The sequence below is a fragment of the Lissotriton vulgaris genome, chromosome 11, assembly GCF_964263255.1.
Source record: "Lissotriton vulgaris chromosome 11, aLisVul1.2, whole genome shotgun sequence".
Taxonomy (NCBI): Eukaryota; Metazoa; Chordata; class Amphibia; order Caudata; family Salamandridae; genus Lissotriton; species Lissotriton vulgaris.
The window spans coordinates 84,644,931-84,670,228 of record NC_141699.1 but is presented as its reverse complement, the minus strand read 5'-3'; the positions used below and the strand labels follow the sequence as shown (position 1 = coordinate 84,670,228).

General features: G+C 46.6%; 1 protein-coding gene across 4 annotated transcripts in view; it reads left to right on the top strand.

Moving 5' to 3' along the window:
* Positions 1 to 25,298, top strand: part of CHFR (checkpoint with forkhead and ring finger domains) — a 208,099-nt gene that overhangs the window by 134,083 nt on the left and 48,718 nt on the right. For all 4 annotated transcript variants that reach the window (XR_015300868.1, XR_015300869.1, XM_086942736.1 and 1 more), the window contains exons 12-14: positions 1,790 to 1,909; positions 3,657 to 3,740; positions 14,712 to 14,782. Coding sequence is in view for 2 of the 4 variants with exons in the window: in XM_086942736.1 (XP_086798862.1) it covers positions 1,790 to 1,909; positions 3,657 to 3,740; positions 14,712 to 14,782 (275 nt within the window). In the remaining 2 variants the exon portion in view is untranslated. The remainder of the gene's footprint in view (positions 1 to 1,789; positions 1,910 to 3,656; positions 3,741 to 14,711; positions 14,783 to 25,298) is intronic.

The following is a 25,298-nucleotide window of genomic DNA, read 5'->3' as shown; positions in this document are numbered from 1 at the left end:
CGTTGTGGAGTATTTGTAACACTGACGTCCATGTAGTGACTAGAAAAGGTGTGTCTATTTGTTTCTCAGCAGATGGCTCGGTGAGTTAAACGTTTCCCACTGACGTGTGGTTATCTGCAGGTCACAAGTGTGAATCTCAGCAGAGCTAATCTTCCCTACTATCCCTCTCAGGTGGATACACTGAGTACCAAGCAATTGGTAGTAGTAAACCCTGTAAGTTACAGTATTTAAAATAGCAGAAGTGGAGTCTGAAGCACGTTCATGCACAAGATATATTGAAAAGAAGCAACTGGCAATGCCTGCCTTGCTGTGTGCTGCTGTTCAAGACTGGAGTGAGGAGGAATGATTGTGAGTGAGTTCTCGTGGCGTGGAGTGGACTGGGGTAGAGTACGGTGGTGTAGAATGTAATGGCATAGAGTGGAGTAGCATACAGAAGAGTGGAGAGAACTGGCTTAGAGTGCAGTAGGGTGGAGTGGCATAAAGTAGAGGTTTGTTGAGTGTTGGGGCGTAGCGTGGAGTGGGGTAGAGTAGAGTGGAGTGGCTTAGAGTTGCATTGTGTGCAGTGGCACTGTGGTATAGAGTGCAGTGGTATAGAGTAGAGTGGTGCATAGTAGAGTGGCATAGAGTGCAGTAGAAAAGAGTGGAGGGCAGCGGCGCGGAGTGCAGTGACATAGAATGGTGCAGAGAAGAATGCAGTGGCGTAGAGTAGGGTGGTGCAGAATAGAGTGCAGTGCCATAGAGTACAGTGGCGTAGAGTGCAGAGGCACAGAGTAGAGTGGTGCAAAGTAGATCAGAGTGTTGTAGATTGCAGCGGTGCAGGGTAGAGTGGCGTAGAATAGAGTGACGTAGGGTTTTAGATTAGAGTTCAGTGGCATGCAGTGCGCTAGAATGAAGTGGTCCAGAGTAGAGTGCTGTAGAGAGCAATGGTATACACTGGAGTGCATAGAGCGCTGTGACATAAAGTGCAGTGGCATAAAATACAGTGGCATAGGGTGGCGCAGCATGCAGTGGCATAAAGTAGAGTGGTGCAGTTGCATTTTGTACAGGGTATGAGGGGTGGGAGGGAAAAGAAGCCACATGAAAGGGGGGCGAGTGGGAAATAGGTAATAGAAGTTACATGCATGGGGATATGGGAGATGGACTGAAAACACAACTACTCTTATGGAGTGCTTGAACACAAAGAAAGAAGTAGCTTCAAAAACGGGAGCAGTGGATGGACACGAGAGCACTTTATCCATGCTCCAGGGGAATGCCAAACGCAAGAAGAGGAAATAACGCCCACATGCCCATGACAAACGGAGGTGCAGCAAATGAGAGCGATGCTGAAGCTGACACATTGTAAGCTATGAGTTGTCTGTGAGCCCACTGTATGTAAACACAAGTCTGGCAGAGCTGTCTAATCGAGACCTAAAAAGATTGCTGCTACTTCCCAAAAACTAGAGGAAGGGATGCCACTATTGCTGTTTTGTGCAGATGGATGTGCTGGCATCTCTCTCTGCATGTCCCAGAAGATCATTTTATCTGCACAATCTGTTGGCGAGTCTTGTACGAATAATCTAGAGGGGCTTGCCAGGCTCTCAGCATCTTTTAGGAGGCCAGCCGAATAGTGTTGTATAAATGGCTCGATGGCCATGAAACCAAACAAAATAGTGAGGGTTATTTTTAATAGCAAAGGACTTGATGTTATGTTTGGATGAGAGAGATACAGAGAGAGTGTGTGTGCCGCTGTGTTTGTGTTATAAGGCAGGGTGCAGCTAAACAGAACCAAATCATTTCTTTTTCCATTCAGGTGTGCAGGAATACACGTGCTCAACAGAGGGAACTCATGTGATCTGCACGTGCTGTTTCCAACCAATGCCTGACCGGAGAGGGGAGCGGGAGCCAGGAGCTCACTCCGCACCACAGCAGTGTAAGAAAAGCCTTTCCTTCGATATTGAAATCTGATGTTATAGAGCTCCAGTCTGTTATGTTTTATCACGTTAGAGTTAGAGAGGAAGAGAGCAGGAGAAGGAAGGAGACATTAAAACAAAAAAACTAGGGGGCGGTGAGGGAGTGAGGGAAGGTGAAGACAGCAAGCAGTGAAAGAGAAGACAGACAGACAGTGAGGCAGACAGATAGATATAGTACACACAAATAGAGGATCTTGGGTGTACTAGAAGTAAAGACGGGAAACACAAGAGTTGGACATTGAAAGGTTTCAATTCACAAACCGTTATTGGGAGACTGTAATGATCCACTTCCACTCAAAGGGAAAGAATGGGCTGGAGAATGAACCTTCTAAATGTTTTTTTTTTAAAGCAGACAGGAGAGAGCAGCAAAAGGTTGGTGTGAAGGTAGAGGGCACAGGCTAGGGGAGTGAGTGGGAGAGCGAGAATGGTGCCAGTATAAAAGAGTATTGTGACGAGTGCTTTCTTCTCGCTTCTTCCGGAATCAGTGTACTGATCAGAGAGCTGAAGAAGAGGGTGCTGGGTGTTTGTCATTTCTAAAAGTGCTCATAACTTGTGGATGAACAACAAAATCAAAGTGGGCGGAAAGGTGCTGCCTTCTATGCGTGGACAGGCCTCTGCCCTGTCCTCCCTCGGAGGCCTGGCTCTTCATTGTCTTAGCAGCTGCTCTGGTTAGACTGCAGCCTTCTGAGGCCCACTGTGGTTGAAGCTAGAAGGGCACTCACCCTGTTGGGAGACTTCAATGTCCAATTACTTTATTGTCTGTCTTGAAGTCTCTGAGAGAAAGTCAACAATCATCTCATCGAGACAAGCAGAAGCTGCTGTTATACCAGATATCGGACTAGACGGGACCAGTGTCTCTAACTGGAAGTATGCCTCATTGTCTTGGTAACCTGGTAGCAAGGACAGGAGGCAAGATAAAGAATAACAGTTTGTGGGGTGGGTGGGGGTGGTGGGTGGGAGAGGTATGCACAGCTCTCGCTTTGAGTTGTTAGGGAGAATTTGAGTTGCTTTCTGCCCTCATGTTGTGTAAGGAAGGTGTTTGAGCTCCTTACCATGGGATTCCAACTTCTGTAGGCTCTTACGGATAGGTACTTGGGTGGGGATAACCTGTTTGGGATGGAATTTAAGACTGGATGTTAAAAACGGTGTGGATCCAAAATATTGAGTACCTTGATATTTTGCTTACGATATTAAGGTTTAACCATATTCTCTACTCAGTGTTCCAGACTACAACCATTAGAATCAGTGTCCACATTAAAGGTCCTTAATCATGGGCTGCATGGTCAGCAGATAGCAGTGTCTCTTCACATATGTATGCCTTTTTGTCAGTGAAACACCTTTCTGTTATGCACGTATAGATTTATCTTACCAATAAGGCATCTTTCTACATCAGTAAGCAGGGCAGATGTTGTCGTTAAGTAAACAGATCTGCCAACAAGTGACATTGACGTGAGCTTAGTATGAACCAGACTTCAGACAAGTAAGTGGGAGTCATGTGGCAGTGTGAGGGTAACGATAAAGCTGGAGACTATTTAGAGGATCTGAAATACTGATAGACACATTTAATTGTCTGGCTTCGTGGACCTGGAAATCCTCATCTTTTACCTAGTGCTGCATATTGTACGTTGCAAGGTGGGCGAGTCCTGTCCACGTCACAGTAGTAGCCACTTGCCTGGAAGTAAAATGTCTCTACCTTTGTGTTTACAGGCACCATTTGCGCACATCCTTTCTGCCACATGTATTGGGGCTGCACCCGAATAGGATGCCTCGGCTGCCTGGCACCCTTCTACGGTAGGTCACAAGAGACAGACTCATTGGTCTCTTTCTCTTTTTACCTCTCCTGTTTTACTTTACTTTTAGTTGTGTCACTTAAGAGAAAGTGACAAGTACTCAAAGGCTACTCTGCTTTGTACCTCTCTAAAATGACTCTTTCTTTAAAAAGTATCTAGTGTCAGGAATTTTCAGCTGTACAAAATGTCAAAATGTTTTGTTCAGTCGAGCACTGAGAAGACCGCATTGGAGTGTCCTACCAGAAGAAGAGGCAAGTCAGAGGAGCTTTCTGGTGGCCACATCAAGCGATTACGCTTCTCCATTGCAGGAGACTTCCTAGCATCACTGTGTATTTACTCCTCACTATTGGAGAGTCACCAACAGCAGGTCATTACATTGTAGATTGGAGTTCTGTGAAGCCCTCCATTTCTAAATTCATATGGTTATGGTTATTTATTCAAAGGCCTCTGGAATTATATTGTTATTGTTCTTTCCTGATGTTACTTATTAATAAGCCTTTTAAAGAATCATTCAGTGAATTGCATAGCCAAGACGTGCGTCACCATGGCATATTGTACCGTGTTGGTTGTTCGAAGGACTTAATTACTCTTTCCAGGACATAACAGACTATGACGTCTGGAACTAACAATAACAAATAAGCTCCAGGCTTTGTGAGACTTAAATGATATTTGTGAAGAACTTTTCATTAGGAGACATCTTGAATGAAAAAGATCACATTACAAAACATTATAAAGAAATCACCAAGAGATTGTGATTGAATACATTTACTTTGGGGGAAAAGTGATTAAAGGAACTAAGAGTCATTAATACCCAGCTCAATAAAGTGTCTGACAATTTACAAAAATGATACAGTAGTGAGTCTACAAGAGAAACCTGAAAGGCAGTGTAACAGGATTCCGAAAATGGATGATGATGGGGTATACAGGCACTGCTGCAACTCCCTCACAACCTGCTTATATTCATAAGTCAGTCCTCGTCTGCACCAGTATGACTCTCTAGTGAGGTCAAAGTACGCTTCTGCTCCTCATTCCTTACTTGCACTGTTGTGGCTCATCATTGAGGGCCACATACTGCTCTGCCACTGCTCTCCATTCCTTACCTGTACCTTTGTGACTCATCAGTGAGACCCACATACAGTTCTGCCATTGTTTTACATACTTTACCTTCTCTTTTGTGACTCATCAGTGAGGCCTATGTACTGCTCTGCCACTGCTCCTCATTTATTACCTGCATGTGACTCATCAGTTAGGCCTTCATACTGGTCTGCAACCGCTCCTCTTCTTTCCTACTCCATTGTGACTCATCAGTGAGGGGCTTCACCACTGCTCTTCATTCCTTATCTGTACCACTGTGACTCCTAAGTGAGGCTTACGTGCTGCTCTGTCACTGCTCCTCATTCATTACCTGCACCTTGGTGAATCATTCCTGGGGCCCACATACAGCGGTCACTCTTCCCCAATCCTTGCATGCCCCATCAGTTACTTAACACTTGGGCACATGTATAGCTCTGCAACTGTTCCTCAGTCCTAACCCCCACCGTTCTGACTGAGTACTGGGGCCAACCTACAACGTGCCATTGTTCCCTAGTGCTTGCCTGCACCATAAGCTGCTTAGCACTGGGGCTATGTACAGCTCTGTCATCATTCCTCAGTCCTTGTTTGCACATCCATGACTGTGCACTGGGGCCATGTACAGCTCTGTCATCATTCCTCAGTCCTTGTTTGCACATCCATGACTGTGCACTGGGGCCATGTACAGCTCTGTCATCATTCCTCAGTCCTTGTTTGCACATCCATGACTGTGCACTGGGGCCATGTACAGCTCTGTCATCATTCCTCAGTCCTCGTTTGCACATCCATGACTGTGCACTGGGGCCATGTACAGCTCTGTCATCATTCCTCAGTCCTCGTTTGCACATCCATGACTGTGCACTGGGGCCATGTACAGCTCTGTCATCATTCCTCAGTCCTTGTTTGCACATCCATGACTGTGCACTGGGGCCATGTACAGCTCTGCCACTACTTCTCAGTCCTTGCTTACGCCATCCATGACTCAACCCTAGGTCCCATGTACAGCTCTGCCACTATTTCTTAGTCCTTGCCTACACCATCCATGACTCAACCCTAGGTTCCATGTTCAGCTCTGCCACTATTTCTCAGTCCTTGCCTACACCATCCATGACTCAACCCTAGGTCCCATGTTCAGCCCTGCCACTATTTCTCAGTTCTTGCCTACGCCATCCATGACTCAACCCTAGGTCCCATGTACAGCTCTGCCACTATTTCTCAGTCCTTGCCTACACCACCCATGACTCAACCCTAGGTCCCATGTACAGCTCTGCCACTATTTCTCAGTCCTTGCCTACACCACCCATGACTCAACCCTAGGTCCCAGGTTCAGCTCTGCCACTATTTCTCAGTCCTTGCCTACACCACCCATGACTCAACCCTAGGTCCCATGTACAGCTCTGCCACTATTTCTCAGTCCTTGCCTACACTCAACCCTAGGTCCCATGTACAGCTCTGCCACTATTTCTCAGTCCTTGCCTACACCATCCATGAATCAACCCTAGGTCCCATTGTCAGCTCTGCCACTACTTCTCAGTCCTTGCCTACACCATCCTTGACTCAACCCTAGGTCCCATGTACAGCTCTGCCACTATTTCTCAGTCCTTGCCTACACCATCCATGACTCATCCCTAGGTCCCATGTACAGCTCTGCCACTATTTCTCAGTCCTTGCCTATACCATCCATGACTCAACCCTAGGTCCCATGTACAGCTCTGCCACTATTTCTTAGTCCTTGCCTACACCATCCATGACTCAACCCTAGGTCCCATGTACAGCTCTGCTACTATTTCTCAGTCCTTGCCTACACCACCCATGACTCAACCCTAGGTCCCATGTACAGCTCTGCCACTATTTCTCAGTCCTTGCCTACACCATCCATGACTCAACCCTAGGTCCCATGTTCAGCTCTGCCACTATTTCTCAGTCCTTGCCTACACCATCCATGACTCAACCCTAGGTCCCGTGTTCAGCTCTTCCACTATTTCTCCGTCCTTGCCTACACCATCCATGACTCAACCCTAGGTCCCATGTACAGCCCTGCCACTATTTCTCAGTCCTTGTCTGCACCATCCATGACTTAACCCTAGGTCCCATGTACAGCTCTGCCACTATTTCTCAGTCCTTGCCTACACCATCCATGACTCAACCCTAGGTCCCATGTTCAGCTCTGCCACTATTTCTCAGTCCTTGCCTACACCATCCATGACTCAACCCTAGGTCCCATGTTCAGCTCTGCCACTATTTCTCAGTCCTTGCCTACACCATCCATGACTCAACCCTAGGTCCCATGTACAGCTCTGCCACTATTTCTCAGTCCTTGCCTACACCATCCATGACTCAACCCTAGGTTCCATGTTCAGCTCTGCCACTATTTCTCAGTCCTTGCCTACACCATCCATGACTCAACCCTAGGTCCCATGTTCAGCCCTGCCACTATTTCTCAGTTCTTGCCTACACCATCCATGACTCAACCCTAGGTCCCATGTACAGCTCTGCCACTATTTCTCAGTCCTTGCCTACACCACCCATGACTCAACCCTAGGTCCCATGTACAGCTCTGCCACTATTTCTCAGTCCTTGCCTACACCACCCATGACTCAACCCTAGGTCCCAGGTTCAGCTCTGCCACTATTTCTCAGTCCTTACCTACACCGTCCATGACTCAACCCTAGGTCCCATGTTCAGCTCTGCCACTATTTCTCAGTCCTTGCCTGCACCGTCCATGACTCAACCCTAGGTCCCATGTACAGCTCTGCCACTATTTCTCAGTCCTTGCCTGCACCATCCATGACTCAACCGTAGGTCCCATGTACAGCTCTGCCACTATTTTTCAGTCCTTGCCTACACCATCCATGACTCAACCCTAGGTCCCATGTTCAGCTCTGCCACTATTTCTCAGTCCTTGCCTACACCATCCATGAATCAACCCTAGGTCCCATTGTCAGCTCTGCCACTACTTCTCAGTCCTTGCCTACACCATCCTTGACTCAACCCTAGGTCCCATGTACAGCTCTGCCACTATTTCTCAGTCCTTGCCTACACCATCCATGACTCATCCCTAGGTCCCATGTACAGCTCTGCCACTATTTCTCAGTCCTTGCCTACACCATCCAAGACTCAACCCTAGGTCCCATGTACACCTCTGCAACTATTTCTCAGTCCTTGCCTACACCACCCATGACTCAACCCTAGGTCCCATGTACAGCTCTGCCACTATTTCTCAGTCCTTGCCTACACCATCCATGACCCAACCCTAGGTCCCATGTACAGCTCTGCCACTATTTCTCAGTCCTTGCCTATACCATCCATGACTCAACACTAGGTCCCATGTACAGCTCTGCCACTATTTCTCAGTCCTTTCCTACACCATCCATGACTCAACCCTAGGTCCCATGTACAGCTCTGCCACTATTTCTCAGTCCTTGCCTACACCATCCATGACTCAACCCTAGGTCCCATGTACACCTCTGCCAATATTTATCAGGCCTTGTCTACATCACCCATGATTCAACCCTAGGACCCATGTACAGCTCTGCCACTATTTCTCAGTCCTTGCCTACACCATCCATGACTCAACCCTAGGTCCCATGTACAGCTCTGCCACTATTTCTCAGTCCTTGCCTACACCATTCATGACTCAACCCTAGGTCCCATGTACAGCTCTGCCACTATTTCTCAGTCCTTGCCTACACCATCCGTGACTCAAACCTAGGTCCCATGTTCAGCTCTGCCACTATTTCTCAGTCCTTGCCTACACCATCCATGACTCAACTCTAGGTCCCATGTACAGCTCTGCCACTATTTCTCAGTACTTGTCTGCACCATCCATGACTCAGCACTGGGGCCATGTACAGCTCTGCCACTATTTCTCAGTGCTAGTCAGCACCATCCATGACTCAACCCTAGGTCCCACATACAGCTCTGCCATTGTGTCTCAGTCCTTGCCTTCAACATCTGCGACTTGCCCTTGGGGCCAATGTTTCTTAGTCCTTCCCTACACCATCCATGACTCAACCCTAGGTCCCATGTTCAGCTCTGCCACTATTTCTCAGTCCTTGCCTACACCATCCATGACTCAACACTAGGTCCCATGTACAGCTCTGCCACTATTTCTCAGTCCTTGCCTACACCATCCATGATTCAACCCTAGGTCCCATGTACAGCTCTGCCACTATTTCTCAGTCCTTGCCTACACCATCCATGACTCAACCCTAGGTCCCATGTACAGCTCTGCCACTATTTCTTAGTCTTTGCCTACACCATCCATGACTCAACCCTATCTCCCATGTACAGCTCTGCCACCATTTCTCAGTCCTTTCCTACACCATCCATGACTCAACCCTAGGTCCCATGTACAGCTCTGCCACTATTTCTCAGTCCTTGCCTACACCATCCATGACTCAACCCTAGGTCCCAGGTTCAGCTCTGCCACTATTTCTCAGTCCTTGCCTACACCATCCATGACTCAACGCTAGGTCCCATGTACAGCTCTGCCACTATTTCTTAGTCCTTGCCTACACCGTCCATGACTCAACCCTAGGTCCCATGTTCAGCTCTGCCACTACTTCTCAGTCCTTGCCTACGCCATCCATGACTCAACCCTAGGCCCCATGTACAGCTCTGCCACTATTTCTCAGTCCTTGCCTACACCATCCATGACTCAACCCTAGGTCCCATGTACAGCTCTGCCACTATTTCTCAGTCCTTGCCTACACCATCCATGACTCAACCCTAGGTCCCATGTACAGCTCTGCCACTATTTCTCAGTCCTTGCCTACACCATCCATGACTCAACTCTAGGTCCCATGTACAGCTCTGCCACTATTTCTCAGTCCTTGCCTACACCATCCATGACTCAACCCTAGGTCCCATGTTCAGCTCTGCCACTATTTCTCAGTCCTTGCCTACACCATCCATGACTCAACCGTAGGTCCCATGTACAGCTCTGCCACTATTTCTCAGTCCTTGCCTACACTCAACCCTAGGTCCCATGTACAGCTCTGCCACTATTTCTCAGTCCTTGCCTACACCATCCATGACTCAACCGTAGGTCCCATGTACAGCTCTGCCACTATTTCTCAGTCCTTGCCTACACTCAACCCTAGGTCCCATGTACAGCTCTGCCACTATTTCTCAGTCCTTTCCTACACCATCCATGACTCAACCCTAGGTCCCATGTTCAGCTCTGCCACTATTTCTCAGTCCTTGCCTTCACCATCCATGACTCTACCTTAGGTCCCATGTACAGCTCTGCCACTTTTTCTCAGTCCTTGTCTGCACCATCCATGAGGTCCCATGTACAGCTCTGCCACTATTTCTCAGTCCTTGCCTACACCATCCATGACTCAACCCTAGGTCCCATGTTCAGCTCTGCCACTATTTCTCAGTCCTTGCCTACACCATCCATGACTCAACCCTAGGTCCCATGTTCAGCTCTGCCACTATTTCTCAGTCCTTGCCTACACCATCCATGACTCAACCCTAGGTCCCATGTACAGCTCTGCCACTATTTCTCAGTCCTTGCCTACACTCAACCCTAGGTCCCATGTACAGCTCTGCCACCATTTCTCAGTCCTTTCCTACACCATCCATGACTCAACCCTAGGTCCCATGTACAGCTCTGCCACTATTTCTCAGTCCTTGCCTACACCATCCATGACTCAACCCTAGGTCCCAGGTTCAGCTCTGCCACTATTTCTCAGTCCTTGCCTACACCATCCATGACTCAACGCTAGGTCCCATGTACAGCTCTGCCACTATTTCTTAGTCCTTGCCTACACCGTCCATGACTCAACCCTAGGTCCCATGTTCAGCTCTGCCACTACTTCTCAGTCCTTGCCTACGCCATCCATGACTCAACCCTAGGCCCCATGTACAGCTCTGCCACTATTTCTCAGTCCTTGCCTACACCATCCATGACTCAACCCTAGGTCCCATGTACAGCTCTGCCACTATTTCTCAGTCCTTGCCTACACCATCCATGACTCAACCCTAGGTCCCATGTACAGCTCTGCCACTATTTCTCAGTCCTTGCCTACACCATCCATGACTCAACTCTAGGTCCCATGTACAGCTCTGCCACTATTTCTCAGTCCTTGCCTACACCATCCATGACTCAACCCTAGGTCCCATGTTCAGCTCTGCCACTATTTCTCAGTCCTTGCCTACACCATCCATGACTCAACCGTAGGTCCCATGTACAGCTCTGCCACTATTTCTCAGTCCTTGCCTACACTCAACCCTAGGTCCCATGTACAGCTCTGCCACTATTTCTCAGTCCTTGCCTACACCATCCATGACTCAACCGTAGGTCCCATGTACAGCTCTGCCACTATTTCTCAGTCCTTGCCTACACTCAACCCTAGGTCCCATGTACAGCTCTGCCACTATTTCTCAGTCCTTTCCTACACCATCCATGACTCAACCCTAGGTCCCATGTTCAGCTCTGCCACTATTTCTCAGTCCTTGCCTTCACCATCCATGACTCTACCTTAGGTCCCATGTACAGCTCTGCCACTTTTTCTCAGTCCTTGTCTGCACCATCCATGAGGTCCCATGTACAGCTCTGCCACTATTTCTCAGTCCTTGCCTACACCATCCATGACTCAACCCTAGGTCCCATGTTCAGCTCTGCCACTATTTCTCAGTCCTTGCCTACACCATCCATGACTCAACCCTAGGTCCCATGTTCCGCTCTGCCACTATTTCTCAGTCCTTGCCTACACCATCCATGACTCAACCCTAGGTCCCATGTACAGCTCTGCCACTATTTCTCAGTCCTTGCCTACACTCAACCCTAGGTCCCATGTACAGCTCTGCCACTATTTCTCAGTCCTTGCCTACACCATCCATGACTCAACCCTAGGTCCCATGTACAGCTCTGCCACTATTTCTCAGTCCTTGCCTACACTCAACCCTAGGTCCCATGTACAGCTCTGCCACTATTTCTCAGTCCTTTCCTACACCATCCATGACTCAACCCTAGGTCCCATGTTCAGCTCTGCCACTATTTCTCAGTCCTTGCCTTCACCATCCATGACTCAACCCTAGGTCCCATGTACAGCTCTGCCACTATTTCTCAGTCCTTGCCTACACCAGCCATGACTCAACCCTAGGTCCCATGTACAGCTCTGCCACTATTTCTCAGTCCTTGCCTACACCATCCATGACTCAACCCTAGGTCCCATATAAAGCTCTGCCACTATTTCTCAGTCCTTGCCTACACCATCCATGACTCAACCCTAGGTCCCATGTACAGCTCTGCCACTATTTCTTAGTCCTTGCCTACACCATCTATGACTCAACCCTAGGTCCCATGTACAGCTCTGCCACTATTTCTCAGTCCTTGCCTACACCATCCATGACTCAACCCTAGGTCCCATGTACAGCTCTGCCACTATTTCTTAGTCCTTGCCTACACCATCTATGACTCAACCCTAGGTCCCATGTACAGCTCTGCCACTATTTCTCAGTCCTTGCCTACACCATCCATGACTCAACCCTAGGTCCCATGTACAGCTCTGCCACTATTTCTCAGTCCTTGCCTACACCATCCATGACTCAACCCTAGGTCCCATGTACAGCTCTGCCACTATTTCTCAGTCCTTGCCTACACCATCCATGACTCAACCCTATCTCCCATGTACAGCTCTGCCACTATTTCTCAGTCCTTGCCTACACCGTCCATGACTCAACCCTAGGTCCCATGTTCAGCTCTGCCACTATTTCTCAGTCCTTGCCTACACCATCCATGACTCAACCCTAGGTCCCATGTACAGCTCTGCCACTATTTCTCAGTCCTTGCCTACACCATCCATGACTCAACCCTATCTCCCATGTACAGCTCTGCCACTATTTCTCAGTCCTTGCCTACACCGTCCATGACTCAACCCTAGGTCCCATGTTCAGCTCTGCCACTATTTCTCAGTCCTTGCCTACACCATCCATGACTCAACCCTATCTCCCATGTACAGCTCTGCCACTATTTCTCAGTCCTTGCCTGCACCATCCATGAGGTCCCATGTACAGCTCTGCCACTATTTCTCAGTCCTTGTCTGCACCCTCCATGACTCAGCACTGGGGCCATGTACAGCTCTGACACGGTTTCTCTTTTCTTGCCTATCACCATCTGTGACTCAGCACTGGAGCAATGTGCAGCTCAGCCACTGTTCCTCAGTCCTCGCCTGCACCATCTGTGACTGAATACGGTGGCAATGTAAAGCTCTGCCACTGTTTTTCTCTCCTTGCCTGCACCATCTGTCACTCGGCTCTGTGGCCATGTACAGCTCAGCCATTTTCCCGAGTCCTCCCCTGCACCATCTGTGACTCAGCACTGGGGCCATGTAGAGCTTTGCCTCTTTTTCTCTTCCCTTGCCTCCGCCATCTGTGACTCTGCAATGGGGTCATGTACAGTTCAGCCACTGTTCCTCAGTACTTGTTTGCACAGTCTGTGACTCTGCACTAAGGGCCATGCACTGCTCAGCCACTGTTTTACTTTCCTTGCCTGCACCATCTGTGACTCAACTCTGGGGCCATGTACAGCTCAGCCATTGTTCCTAAGTCCTCGCCTGCACCATATGTGACTCTGCACTGTGGCCCTGTACAGCTCAGGCACTGTTTCTCAGTACATATTTGCACCATTTGTTCCAGCGTGGCATTGTTCCTCAGGATCTGCCTGCATCATCCGTGACTTGGCATTGTAGCCATGTACTGCTCAGCCACTGTTCCTCTTTCTATGCCTGCACCATCTGTGAGTCTGCTCTGGGGCTATGTACAGCTTTGCGACGGTTCCTCAGTACTTGTTTGTACCATCTGTTACAATGTGGCATTGTTCCTCAGGCTCTGCCTGCACCATCCGTGACTTGGCACTGAGGCCCACATAGAGCTCTTCCATTCTTCCTCAATCCTTGCCTACATCATCTGTGACTCCACTTTGCAGCCCACATATAGGTTTGCCACTAGTCCTCAGTTCGTGTCTGCACCATCCGTTACTCATCACTTGGGCCATGTACAGCTCTGCCACTGGTTCTCACCATCTGTGACTCAACACAGCATCTCGATTACAATCGTGCCACTGTTCCTCAACCCATTGCCTGCACCTTGTGCCTCTGCACAGACTCTCCCAGCCATTGCTCCTCTATCAGTGTGTGCACACCCCTGTGATTAGGCATCATGGTATTTCTGTCCTTGCATGCACTCCCTGTAAATTCCTTCTTGTTATTCCAGCACCCAGGCCCTCATACAACTCAGTCCTCATACATCTTGCCAAAATCACCTCAACCCCTGCTGCACCCCATGATTCTAGTCCTCCACTCCACCTACCGTCCTGAGGTTGTATTTCTCTTAGTGGATGAGGGATCTCCAACCATGGCTGGCCTGTGTTTGGAAATCAGAACCTTCTTGGTCCTGCTCAGAAAATACGAGATTCCTGATCTGATACTAATCCATTTAAAACTTGCAGATATTAGGTTTCACTCATTTAAGTGAAATTTCTGATATCTCTTTTTCCTGTGACGATAGATGGATGTAGAAACAGTCGTGTCCGAACTGACTGTGCACCTGGGACGCCTCAGAATGTCAGTCGCTTTAAGCACTGTATCTCTGCTGTGTAAGCAGTGTGTGAATGGGGTAATATAAAGCTAAAGGTATAGCAATGATGTTTGTTAAAGTGATTTACTTCCTGTACAGAGGTACGACTGGTAAGACCTGTGTCCGTTGTGTATTGCATGAATAACTACAAAAATTCTTTTGGTTTTCTGAGGAGTTGTATCCCACCAGCACAATTTTTTTATATTGCACATCATGTAGCAAGTGTTGAAATAAACACATTTCTCTAGTTAGAAATTATAAATATAGCTTGTAAAACGTGTGTGATCACTCAGTCCCTTTTTCTTATTTACAGAGTTAAATTTTGGTGATAAATGTCTGGACGGAATCTTAAATAACAACAATTATGAGTCCGATATCCTTAAGGTAATGTGGTTTGATATATTTGCCAGAGTACATGCCTTTTTCTGTAACCCTACCCAGTTGTGTTGCCATCTCAAATATTTCTTACTGTGGTTAACATCCAGGGTAATATTTTTGTGAATGTTGCATATATGAGTTCTGGTGACATTTATAAACCATGAGGCCAAGGCCTGAGACGGTTCTATGGGACCATATCAACATGTCATTTGTTATATATTTTTTATATCACCATTATTTTCGGTTAGTTAGCATGAAAAGGCTGTTTTCTTCAAAGTGCATCTAACAATAGGGACTGATTAAAATTAGAAAGTTCAGGTTTTGTTTGTTTTTCATGAATACTATGTTGATAAAACAATGGAAGTTTGTGCACATCAGTGGATTAATGTAATTCTGTGTCTATGGCGTTTATCGCAGAATTTTGGTTTTAGAGCATTTGCCATATGATCCGACATAATTTACAGATGTCAACAAAAATGTTAGATGTAGCTCAAATGGCTCAAAATACTGGCAGGGAATGTGTGCTGCATAATGCCTCATAATGTGCCTTTTCTTGAGCATAATTTAGATAATGTTGCCACATATTTTGGTCGCCGGTAGACATATAATCCCAGTAGTAATCTGCAAGTGATCTTGGGGGCTGCTGTATGATGATTAAACCCTTATTTCATTGGGAACCATTTTCCATATTTCACCCTTTCCTTCGAAATATGGGTTTTATAGCACTGTATTTTGTATAATAAAATCCCACCCAAACACATACACATACAGATATAATTGTATTTTTCTCCAGACGCAGCAATTGCCCCTCACAGCTAAACAGATCAATGGCATGGGTCTTATGCTGCTATTGAACACCCTCTTTTATGGGGGGAAAAGCAGGCCAAGAACCCAACCAAGCAACTTCCTTAACAAATTATACATTTGTAGGTTTAAATTCAAAACATTAATCTTAGGCAACATTAAAAGTACACACCTACCTGACCTATTTCTAATGTTTATACTTTCCTTCCCTGTCAATCAGCAGTAGTACCCAACAGTTAATCCCTCGGCCACTCTGTGTGCATTGTAGATTGTTGTTTCTCCCCACCCTATCTCCATCATGTAGTAGATTCTCTCCTTGGCCCACCTCTGCTCTGAATTGCATCCTTTTCACTCCACCACTGCTATGTTTTATCTTTTCCACTCCATTCCCATGCTACAGAACATTGCCTTCCAGCACTACCTCCACCCCACAGTGACTTGTAAGGTAGTGTTAGATGACTGAATATCATGGCAAAATTGACAGATATCGTAGTGCCCTGCCCAGATAAACTTGGAGTGCCAAACCCGTAGAGTGATTTCATGGCCTTTTTAAAGAATCTGAAAAGTGAAAAGATCAGCCAGTCTGGATGTGATTCCTAGCAACCTCTATCTTGCAGACCTCAGCAGATGAGGTGACCTTTGATAAGTACTCATGTCTGCCAGTTTGTAAACAAAGGGTAGTGTTGAAATTTTGGTGAGTGTTAGACATCTTCCCCACTCACAAGGAATACGTCACAGACAGGGGCGTAACACAGGCCCCAACAGCTCCTGCGGTGTGGGGGGCCCCCAAGCTCCCGAAGAGGCATATAGTTGCCCTCTCCACCGTTTCCTCAAACACTTTATTGAGTCTCCCCAGATGTGGGTTTCTTGGGGACAAGCCACTGCTATCTTATATCTTTTTAAATAGGAAAATATATTTCTATGTTTTTTAAATGTAGCAATGCCTTGCTTCTGAGCTTTCACAAAGGTATCCCTGACCTGTCCTTTCTGCCACTGAGCTCCAATAGAACCGGGAAGTGGTCAGACAAATATCTCGGCTGATAGTTTATTCCCCCCACACTCCAACCCAGATCCGAGGAAAGAAACCAATAGTCTAGTCTACTGAAAGTCCCCGTGGCAGGTGTATAACAGGAGAACTGTTCTGTAGTGAGGTGGCGTTCCCACCATAGATCACGTAGTTGCAGACCCTGTATCATTCTTTGTAGCGTATTAGTCAATTTCAGCTTGGTATACAATCGTGGAGGTTCCTGATCTAGAGTGTCATCCAGAACACAATTAATATCTCCCTCTAACATTATTGGAGCCCTCCGATAGGGGGAGGCCGCTTCCAGAAGATCATTAAAAAAGAAAGCATTGTCGTTGTTTGGGGCATAAACAATAGTGATACATACTTCTGAACCACACGTGCAAGATAGCATACCTCCCGTCTGTATTGACCACATGATGTAGGTGTTAGAACAGGACCCCCGGTGCAACCCATATGAGAGCCTCCGTGCAAACCCAGAGTACGAAGTGGCGTATAGTTGCCCTCTCCACTGTTTCCTCAAACACTTTATTGAGTCTCCCCAGATGTGGGTTTCTTGGGGACAAGCCACTGCTATCTTATATCTTTTTAAATAGGCAAATATATGTCTGTTTTTCAAATGTAGCGATACCTTGTACATTCCACGTGATTAGCTTACTCAAGGTGGTTGCCACAGCACACCCCGTGTGCCACTCCGCCCAACATATCTCCACTCTGTTCTCTCAAAGGTGATCCTTGTCATCCAAACATGTAACATTGTGTATGTTTATAACTGTTTCCTACGAAGGAAGGACTGTTTGACCTGAATCGGAACTACCCCAACTTCCCCCCTTCCCTTGGTCAATATCACATTTCCCTCCCCTTCAAAACTAAACCCGGTGAAGGTCTGTAGAGGTCGCCCCATTTTCCCAAATGCACCCCCAAAAACACATTACCTTATAGAGGTATAAAAAACAAATACACACTTGTGTTCATTCCCTCCCCTCCCACCCTATTCTAAGGAAGTGACTGGTTGGCCGTCGAGGTGTGAGGGCTAGCTTCCAACTCCATCGACAGACACCAGTCTCTGGGGGACAGGCCCCACCATCTGTTACAGTTTGCATGGTAAACTCCAAGATAGGGCTACCTCCCCTCCTCTGGCCCACTAATAGTCTAATATTCCGATCTTAACCACGGACCTAGATCAAAGGATATATTGAGAAAGTTTGTTCAGTTCACATGTTTCTGTGTCTGACCCCCTTCAAGCGTCTGTGTCTTCACTCAAGTTGCTGTTCAAGGGGTGTCCTGGTGAGGAAGCTCTTGGGTCGGGACAAAGTCTGATGCTTGTAGAGTTTTGTCAGGGCAGACCCTGATTCTACTGGGGCTGCGGCTTTTGGCACTGTCCTGTGACTGCCCCTGCTGGTGGCGATTCTAGATTGTCCCTGGGACCCGGATTTCCATGGTGTCACCGTGGAGGGAACTAAGCAGGCTCCCTGGGAGCCTCTTGTATCCAGCCAGTCAGCTGCCTCGCCCGCTGAGAAGAAAAATAATGCTTTGCCATCGCACTCCACCCTCCGTGTGCCCTCTCCACCGTAAAAAATGTGGAAATTTTCTTTAGGGCCAGTACACCAACCAGCCATTCCTCTAGAAATAGCTCAGCAGACGGGCCCTCTGCTTTCTCCAGAAATTAAACAAAACAGAGATTATTCCTTCGTGACCTCCCTTCGGGATCCTCGGCTCATTCGTCTAGTCGCACCATATTTTTCTAGAGGCTGACTACTGTATCCCTCAGTGTGTGTAGCTCCATTTGTAGTGAGTCTACCGTCCGTTCAGTTACTGGGACCCTGTCTGAGACCTTCCGCATGTCGCATTGGAGTAGGTTCACGTCTATGGCAACAGAATCGATCTTATGTTCTTAGTTCATTGCTTGTGACATGAATGGTAGTAAGCACTTCTGTTATGTACGGGGGTCGTTCAGCTTTTTGTACCATCTCTTCTGTGTTGGTGGCCAGGGTTGCCCTTTGAGCACCCTGTTCCGATGGCAGGGCATAGTTGGAAATTTTATTGGTTTGGGCTACCTTGCCCCCTTTTGTCTTTCACCATATTTATATTTGGCATCTTAGTCCTGGGGGACATGAACATGGGTGGTAGCTGAGAAGTGAAACTTTATGTGGTTTTTCTTTCGCCTTTTCTCAAGCTTCAGTGCGACGAACTCCCTTCGTACCCCATCAAGCTTTACTCGGTTGTGTATTTGGGTTAACACTTCTTTCTTAAATTGTCCCCAAAAGTCTACTAGTGGTTGAGGAATGTATTGGATACTCCACGTATTCACCCTGTGACCATTTGTTAGGATGGTTGTTCCTTTAATCAGCACAGTACTCCAGCCGTCACCCTAAGCTCTTCACGTTTGGGTTGGAGGGCTTGCGGCCCCCTGTCTCGTCTGTAGGGAAGCAGACCTTCTCCTTAAGTGCTTCCCGTCTCTCAGAGGGTTATATAGGATCTCCTCCCCCTTAGGTTGATCCTCTCGTTATATCACCTCTCTATTTGTTCTTCTGCCAGTGAGGCATTGGGATAGATATAAAACTGGGCAGCAGCATCTACTCAGGTCCCCTGTGACAAGGCTCACCTCTATCCGCACAGGCATGTGCCTCCACCTGCAGTCCTTCAACGCCAGCTGCCTGCGATCATCCGCAGCAACTTCTACTCACCTCTATAGGGTCTCTAGTACGTCACCCTTTCAACAGCAGCTATCACACTGCGATGGGGAACTCAGTATCTGACTGCCGCCACTGGGCTCCACACGCAGCAGGACTCAAGCCTCTTCTCTCTTGCGGCAAGTAATATAGGCACGAGTCTGTGCACACTGCACACCAAGGTCCATTCCTCTTCAGTTTCTATGACTGATTCATGCCCCAGTCACTTGCCTTACATCCGCGGGTAATCCCGGGCCGACAATTTCTGCAATCAGTCTGCTACTCGGATGGTGCCGCTGTGCCCGTGTCGATCTGCGGCCCAGACCTTCCGGGTCTCAATGTTGCCGCCCAAGGTGTCCTACAAGCCCTTTAGATTGGGCAGTCGGTAGTGGACACAACCGGTGTGATAGGGTCGGGTCGCCTCATTTCTGAAGCCAACAGCGCAAGAAGGGTTCCCGCTCTCTGGCTCAGTGCAGGATCACCCAGTGGCATAACGAAACTTGAGGGGGCCCCCTGCAAAGCGCATGGGGGGGGCCCCCCAGCAGCCCGGCCCGCCACCTACCACTTTGCACCACCGACATAAATAAGCAGTCACCTAAAGCTGTATTTTCAGCACTGTGCATACTTCGAACAGCAAATATAAATAGAAAACACTTTTATTGTGTTCTAGGGCTGCCTGAATGATGAGATCCATGACTGATAATTAAAGAGAACACAGAGAGAAAAATCACATTACAAATGAATGCATACTCTTTTATTTATAACCTTATTTAGTGCCAAGATAAGGGCTTTAAAGGCTCTTTAAAAACATGGCTGGCATTTTTCTTTTGTCAACCCTACTTTATATCACTTTTCATGAAATGCAGTCTCACACTACAGCAGTAAATGTAAATTTCAAATGCAAGGAATAGGCAGAGTGGGGGCCCAGGGGGTACTGGAACCAGAAAAAACTAAGCCTTGTTCACTAGTTTACAAAGGTATGTTGACTGTGCACCTCAGATATAGCGTACAGCTGACTGTTGTGGTGCACCGTAGCACCCAACAACACTTTTTGATAATTTACAACACACGCAGACATGTAATAGCGCACACTGGGTAGAGCTTATATAGCACATAGCGCAGAAATACCAATAGCTGGATGGCACACAGCTCCCAAGAGCATTGCAAGTATTTTAAAACATATGCAAGCATCAAACAGAACGCACTGGACAGACCTTGCATACACTCCACATAGTGCAGATATGCTATACAGCTGGCTGCAATGTGGCCCCGAAGAGCACTTTTCAATAGCATGCAACACACACAACCGTCCAACACAACACATTAAATAGAACACTGTGCTTACATCTAACTAAGCACAGACATGGCATTTGGGCTGTGGGCCATATTTTCCATAGAATGCAGTATATAACATAAATAATGTAACATAACATGTAATTCCTGCACCTATAGTAGTGTAGCTCTAGCTATAACTTGGTCATCAGAATGTGCTACAACAAAGACGATGATGGTGGGCTAGTAAACAGGTGAGAGGGCCAACACATCTTCACTATTGAGAGGCTCAGAAGCGCACAATTAAAATTGAGGCAGGCCACCCAGCCCAAGGACTAATATAAGGCGACTGGTGCACCCATGCTGCAGCTCCACACTACAACTACTGCACTGATGGCCCGAACTCTACGCCACTCCACTCTATGCCAATGCACTCTACTCCACTGCAGGCTACTCTGCACCACTCCGCACCACTCTAATCTGAGTCTACACCACTGCACCAATGCACTCTGCATCAATGCAGTCTATACCACTTTACTCAAAACCAATCCACTCTGCACCACTGTACTTAATGCCATTTCAGTCTAGACCACTTTACTCCACTCTGCAACACTCCACTCTTCGACGCTCTTCTCCACTCTATGACACTACCTGCCTCATTACACTCTATGCCATTACACTCTACGCACTGCAGTCTACTCTGCACCACTCCACTCTACTCTACGTTACTTCACTGTATGCAAATTACTCAAAACCGAAGCACTCTAATTCAACTGCACTCTATGCCTGTCTACTCTTCACCACTGTACTTTATGCCACTTCATTCTAGGCCACTCTAATCCACTCTACAACACTCCACTCTATGATGCTCTAATCCACTCTATGCCACTCTGCAACACTACTCCACTCTATGCTACTCACTCTACGCCACTTCATGCTATTTTACTCCACTATATATATTCTACACTACACTCCAGTCTACTCTACTCGACGACACTACTGCACTCTATGCCATTTCATTCTACTACACTACTCCACTCTAAATCACTCTACTTTACAACAATATACTCCATTCTACACCACTCTATAACACTGTACTCCACTCTACGCAACACTCTCTGCCACTCCACTCTGCTCTACACCACTCCACTATACTCAATATCACTCCACTCTATGACACTCTGCTTCACTCTACAATACTCAACTATACGACACTCTAATACACTCTACACCCTTCCAATCTACGACACTCTACCATCTCCATGACAATCCACAACACTATGCCAGTCCACCCTATACACATCCATGACAGTCCACTCAACTCTACTCTACACCACTCCATGACTCTACGCCACTTCACAAGAACCAACTCTACTCCACAACACTGCTTTACGACACTCCGGCAGAAAAGCAACTTGCGTCTTGTTTGTCTAAATGCCCCTCCCATGCTGTGTAGCAAATGGGGAAGGGTCAAACGTGAACATTAATGCTACCCAGATAATCTAATTAATCGAATCACTGGCATAGTGATTTCTCATCAGCCAGAGCTGTCACCCCATTACCATTGGTGTACTAAAAAGGTATGCTATGTGTTTCTAAATTATTCCTAATAAATATAAGCAACTGATAATGAGCCCATTAAATGTCCATTCTCCTGTGAAAAACAAAATATCGAATCTAATGCTTCATTTGAGCCTGTGGTGCTCAGCACCAGAACTACATTGTCAGCACCTGCACATATGACTACCTGCCCCATGGTAGAGCAGGTGGCTGAAATAGGGATGACCAAAACAACAGGAGGCCATTAATTCAATGTACGTTAACAATGATTAATAACTCCCACGCAAGCCATTCTTCAAGCTTTGAGGGCCGGGAATAGTAATTAATTGTAATACCTGCAGAAGTGTGAGGGTTAGTAGTTGTCTTGGTACTGTCATTGGCAGTAACAATGGATAGTTTAAATTGCAGTAGCCTTCTGGCATGGCCCCGGCACCTAAATGTTCACAAATTAAGCACAGCATGTGAACCTTAACTATACGGGGTCAGATGAGACCAGGCAGTACAGGAAGGCATATGCCTGAAAACACACACCGGCTGTACCCACATTTTGGGGAAAAAGGCCACCTTGCACATTATAACTTCTTCATGATACTAAATAGTACCTGTAAACAAGTTTGTATTGCTTTATTCGTAGAATGGCTTCCTGCTGTTCGTGTCCTCTAATTACTAATCAGGGATAATTGACGCAGATGTAGAAGCCCTGTAAAAATGCTTTTCAATTGCATTCATGCATTCCCATGCAACATCAGTATCACTTGAAATTCGCAACCCCATCATCAAAATTAAGAATATGAAATGTATTTACGGCAGAGTTGCATAAGTACTAGACACAAATATGAAAACAAGATTCCCCGTTAAAAAAAAACTTAGCAATGACTCCGGCCACGTGTGTTGCCTGAAAGTGACAATATTACGATATAGCAACTCTATCAAAGAAATTATTGACCTCTTTACTATATGCTGTGCGGACAGAGGATTGCCTGAATTTGTGAATAACATGCTGTAAATTATTTGGAGGGACAGTCCAATTATCAAATTAAAGTTGAAGTTCCAGCCCCTGGAAAGACTTGACTCCTAACAGGCTGTTTCTTCATCAGAAAAGAAACTGGAGACACCTTGTAGTGAAGGAGTTATGACCAAATCACACATTTCTCAAAAGCAGAAAACAGGGACCTGCATGAAAATGTTATTTGATTTTGTTAACTGGGATTAGTAATAGACAAGCCCTTTTGCTTATAGCTTTTTAAAGCTCTAGGGTGTGTGATTCTGTCTTCCATAGTCAATATTGGCATCATGCGCATTATAATAACTTACAAGTCTTTTTTCAAGGAACAACTAGCCAGATGAAGGCCTAGAGTGACCAGAAACAGAGACCTTCATAGGGACTAAATCACCCAGAGCTGAGGTGAGCCAAGAATAAAACACTTCACAGTCCGATTAAGAAAAGTAATTCATCATAAACTTTGTTGAAACGCTAAACTCATTGACTTCATAGGGGTATTTCCTTATGGAGGGTAGCACAGGACGAAGGTTGCCTGTGCTAAATTTGGAGGTAGTTTAAAGAAACAGTATTGCCGTATGATCTGACCAGGTGACCGGTAGTTCTAGAAAAACATAAATAAATTAATAAGTTGATACAATGGCCAGCACTATGCGTGGGGGCTCGCCAAAGTTTGTGCTAGCCCAAGAGTAGCACAGGCTTCAGGCAGATTTCGGTAGCTCGTAGCTGGATGGCTAGACTTGACTCTCCATAAGTTAAAGTCGTCATGGTTCAAAATCAATAAGAAGAAAAATAGAAAAAAAATAAGTCCTCTCGCTTGTCACGAAACAAAGCAAATTGAAGTTAGAGTTAGGACTAGTACAATTAAATGAAATGCCTCTGTCGTCACCTTTAGGTACCTCCCTTGACTTTCCAGAACCTTCATTTTTAGGACTTTAGGGCTCGCAAGCAAAGCAAAGCGAAAAAACCTTTCGGTTGGGGTTTAAAAAATGGACCTGGAAATTCCACACAGCTCATGCGTGTTATTTCCTAGGTCCATTTTGATTGGGCTTTGCGTGCGTGCTGTTTTTTAATAGAACACGCAATAGGCCATAGGCGTATTGGTGGCTGTTACGTGCACCAAAGCCCATGTGTCTTCAATTATCGTGCCGATTAGGGCGCGATAATTGAAGACATATGCCTGCAGTGGCGCGCGCGCGCACCACTCGCAGGCTTTTTTTTTTTTTTTTTTTTTTTTTTTACAATAGCGATCGCGAAAGCGATCGCTGTCAGTGCTGTTTTTTTTTTTGTGGAGAGCAGATCTAATGCCCATATCCAATGCTTGTTCCTGTTTTCTGCGCCGCAACTTAAGGTGCAGCTGCTTTGCTTTATGCTCGTCGTGGTCAGTGAAATTCAATTTGTTTTAGAAACCTATCCTATCGCGGGGAGGGGCGTGGCTGCTTCATGTGCATTCTTCCTGCTGCTGCAGGCTGGAATGGGTGAAGCGACAGCTCCACGGCCAATGAACATGCTGCTATCTTGTTAAGATTGAATACTACAAAGAATGCATGCATGCTTTTACAGTGACCGCTGCAAAGTGTTTTTTTTTTATTTTGGGGTCGGCGCGGTGGGAAAGACAAAAAATGCCGGTCAAATGATTCATCATACAGTAGCAATTGAATGGGGGGTGCGCTACCTCAGCTGCAGCGCTTTGCTTTATGCCCGTCGTTGTCATTGGAATTGGATTTTTTTTAACAAACCTTTCCTATCGTGGGAAGTGACGTGGCTGCTTTTTGTGCATTCCTCATTTCCTCCTCCTCCTGCTGCTGTGAGGTAGAAAGGGTGAAGCTGCAGCTCCGCCACCGCTGAACACGCTGCTCTGTTTGGATTACAAAGAATGCATGCTTTAATGGTAACAGTTGCAAAGTACTGATTTCTTTTTTGGGGTGGCACCGTGGGAAGGCAAAGCATGCCACTCAACTGATTCGTTATTATACAGTAGCGATGAAATAGAAGGTGTGGGAGTGAAACATTTCACAGGCGCAATAAACAAATGTGAATCTGAAGTGTTCTTCTTTTGGTGTATTTATGTTGAAAGGGCAAATATTACACAATTTGTTGTTTCATTGAACTGCTGCTAATTATTTTGACTCAGTCCAATCTTGTTATTTCTGTGATAACTAAGTGAGTATGAAAGGAGAAGGCATACAT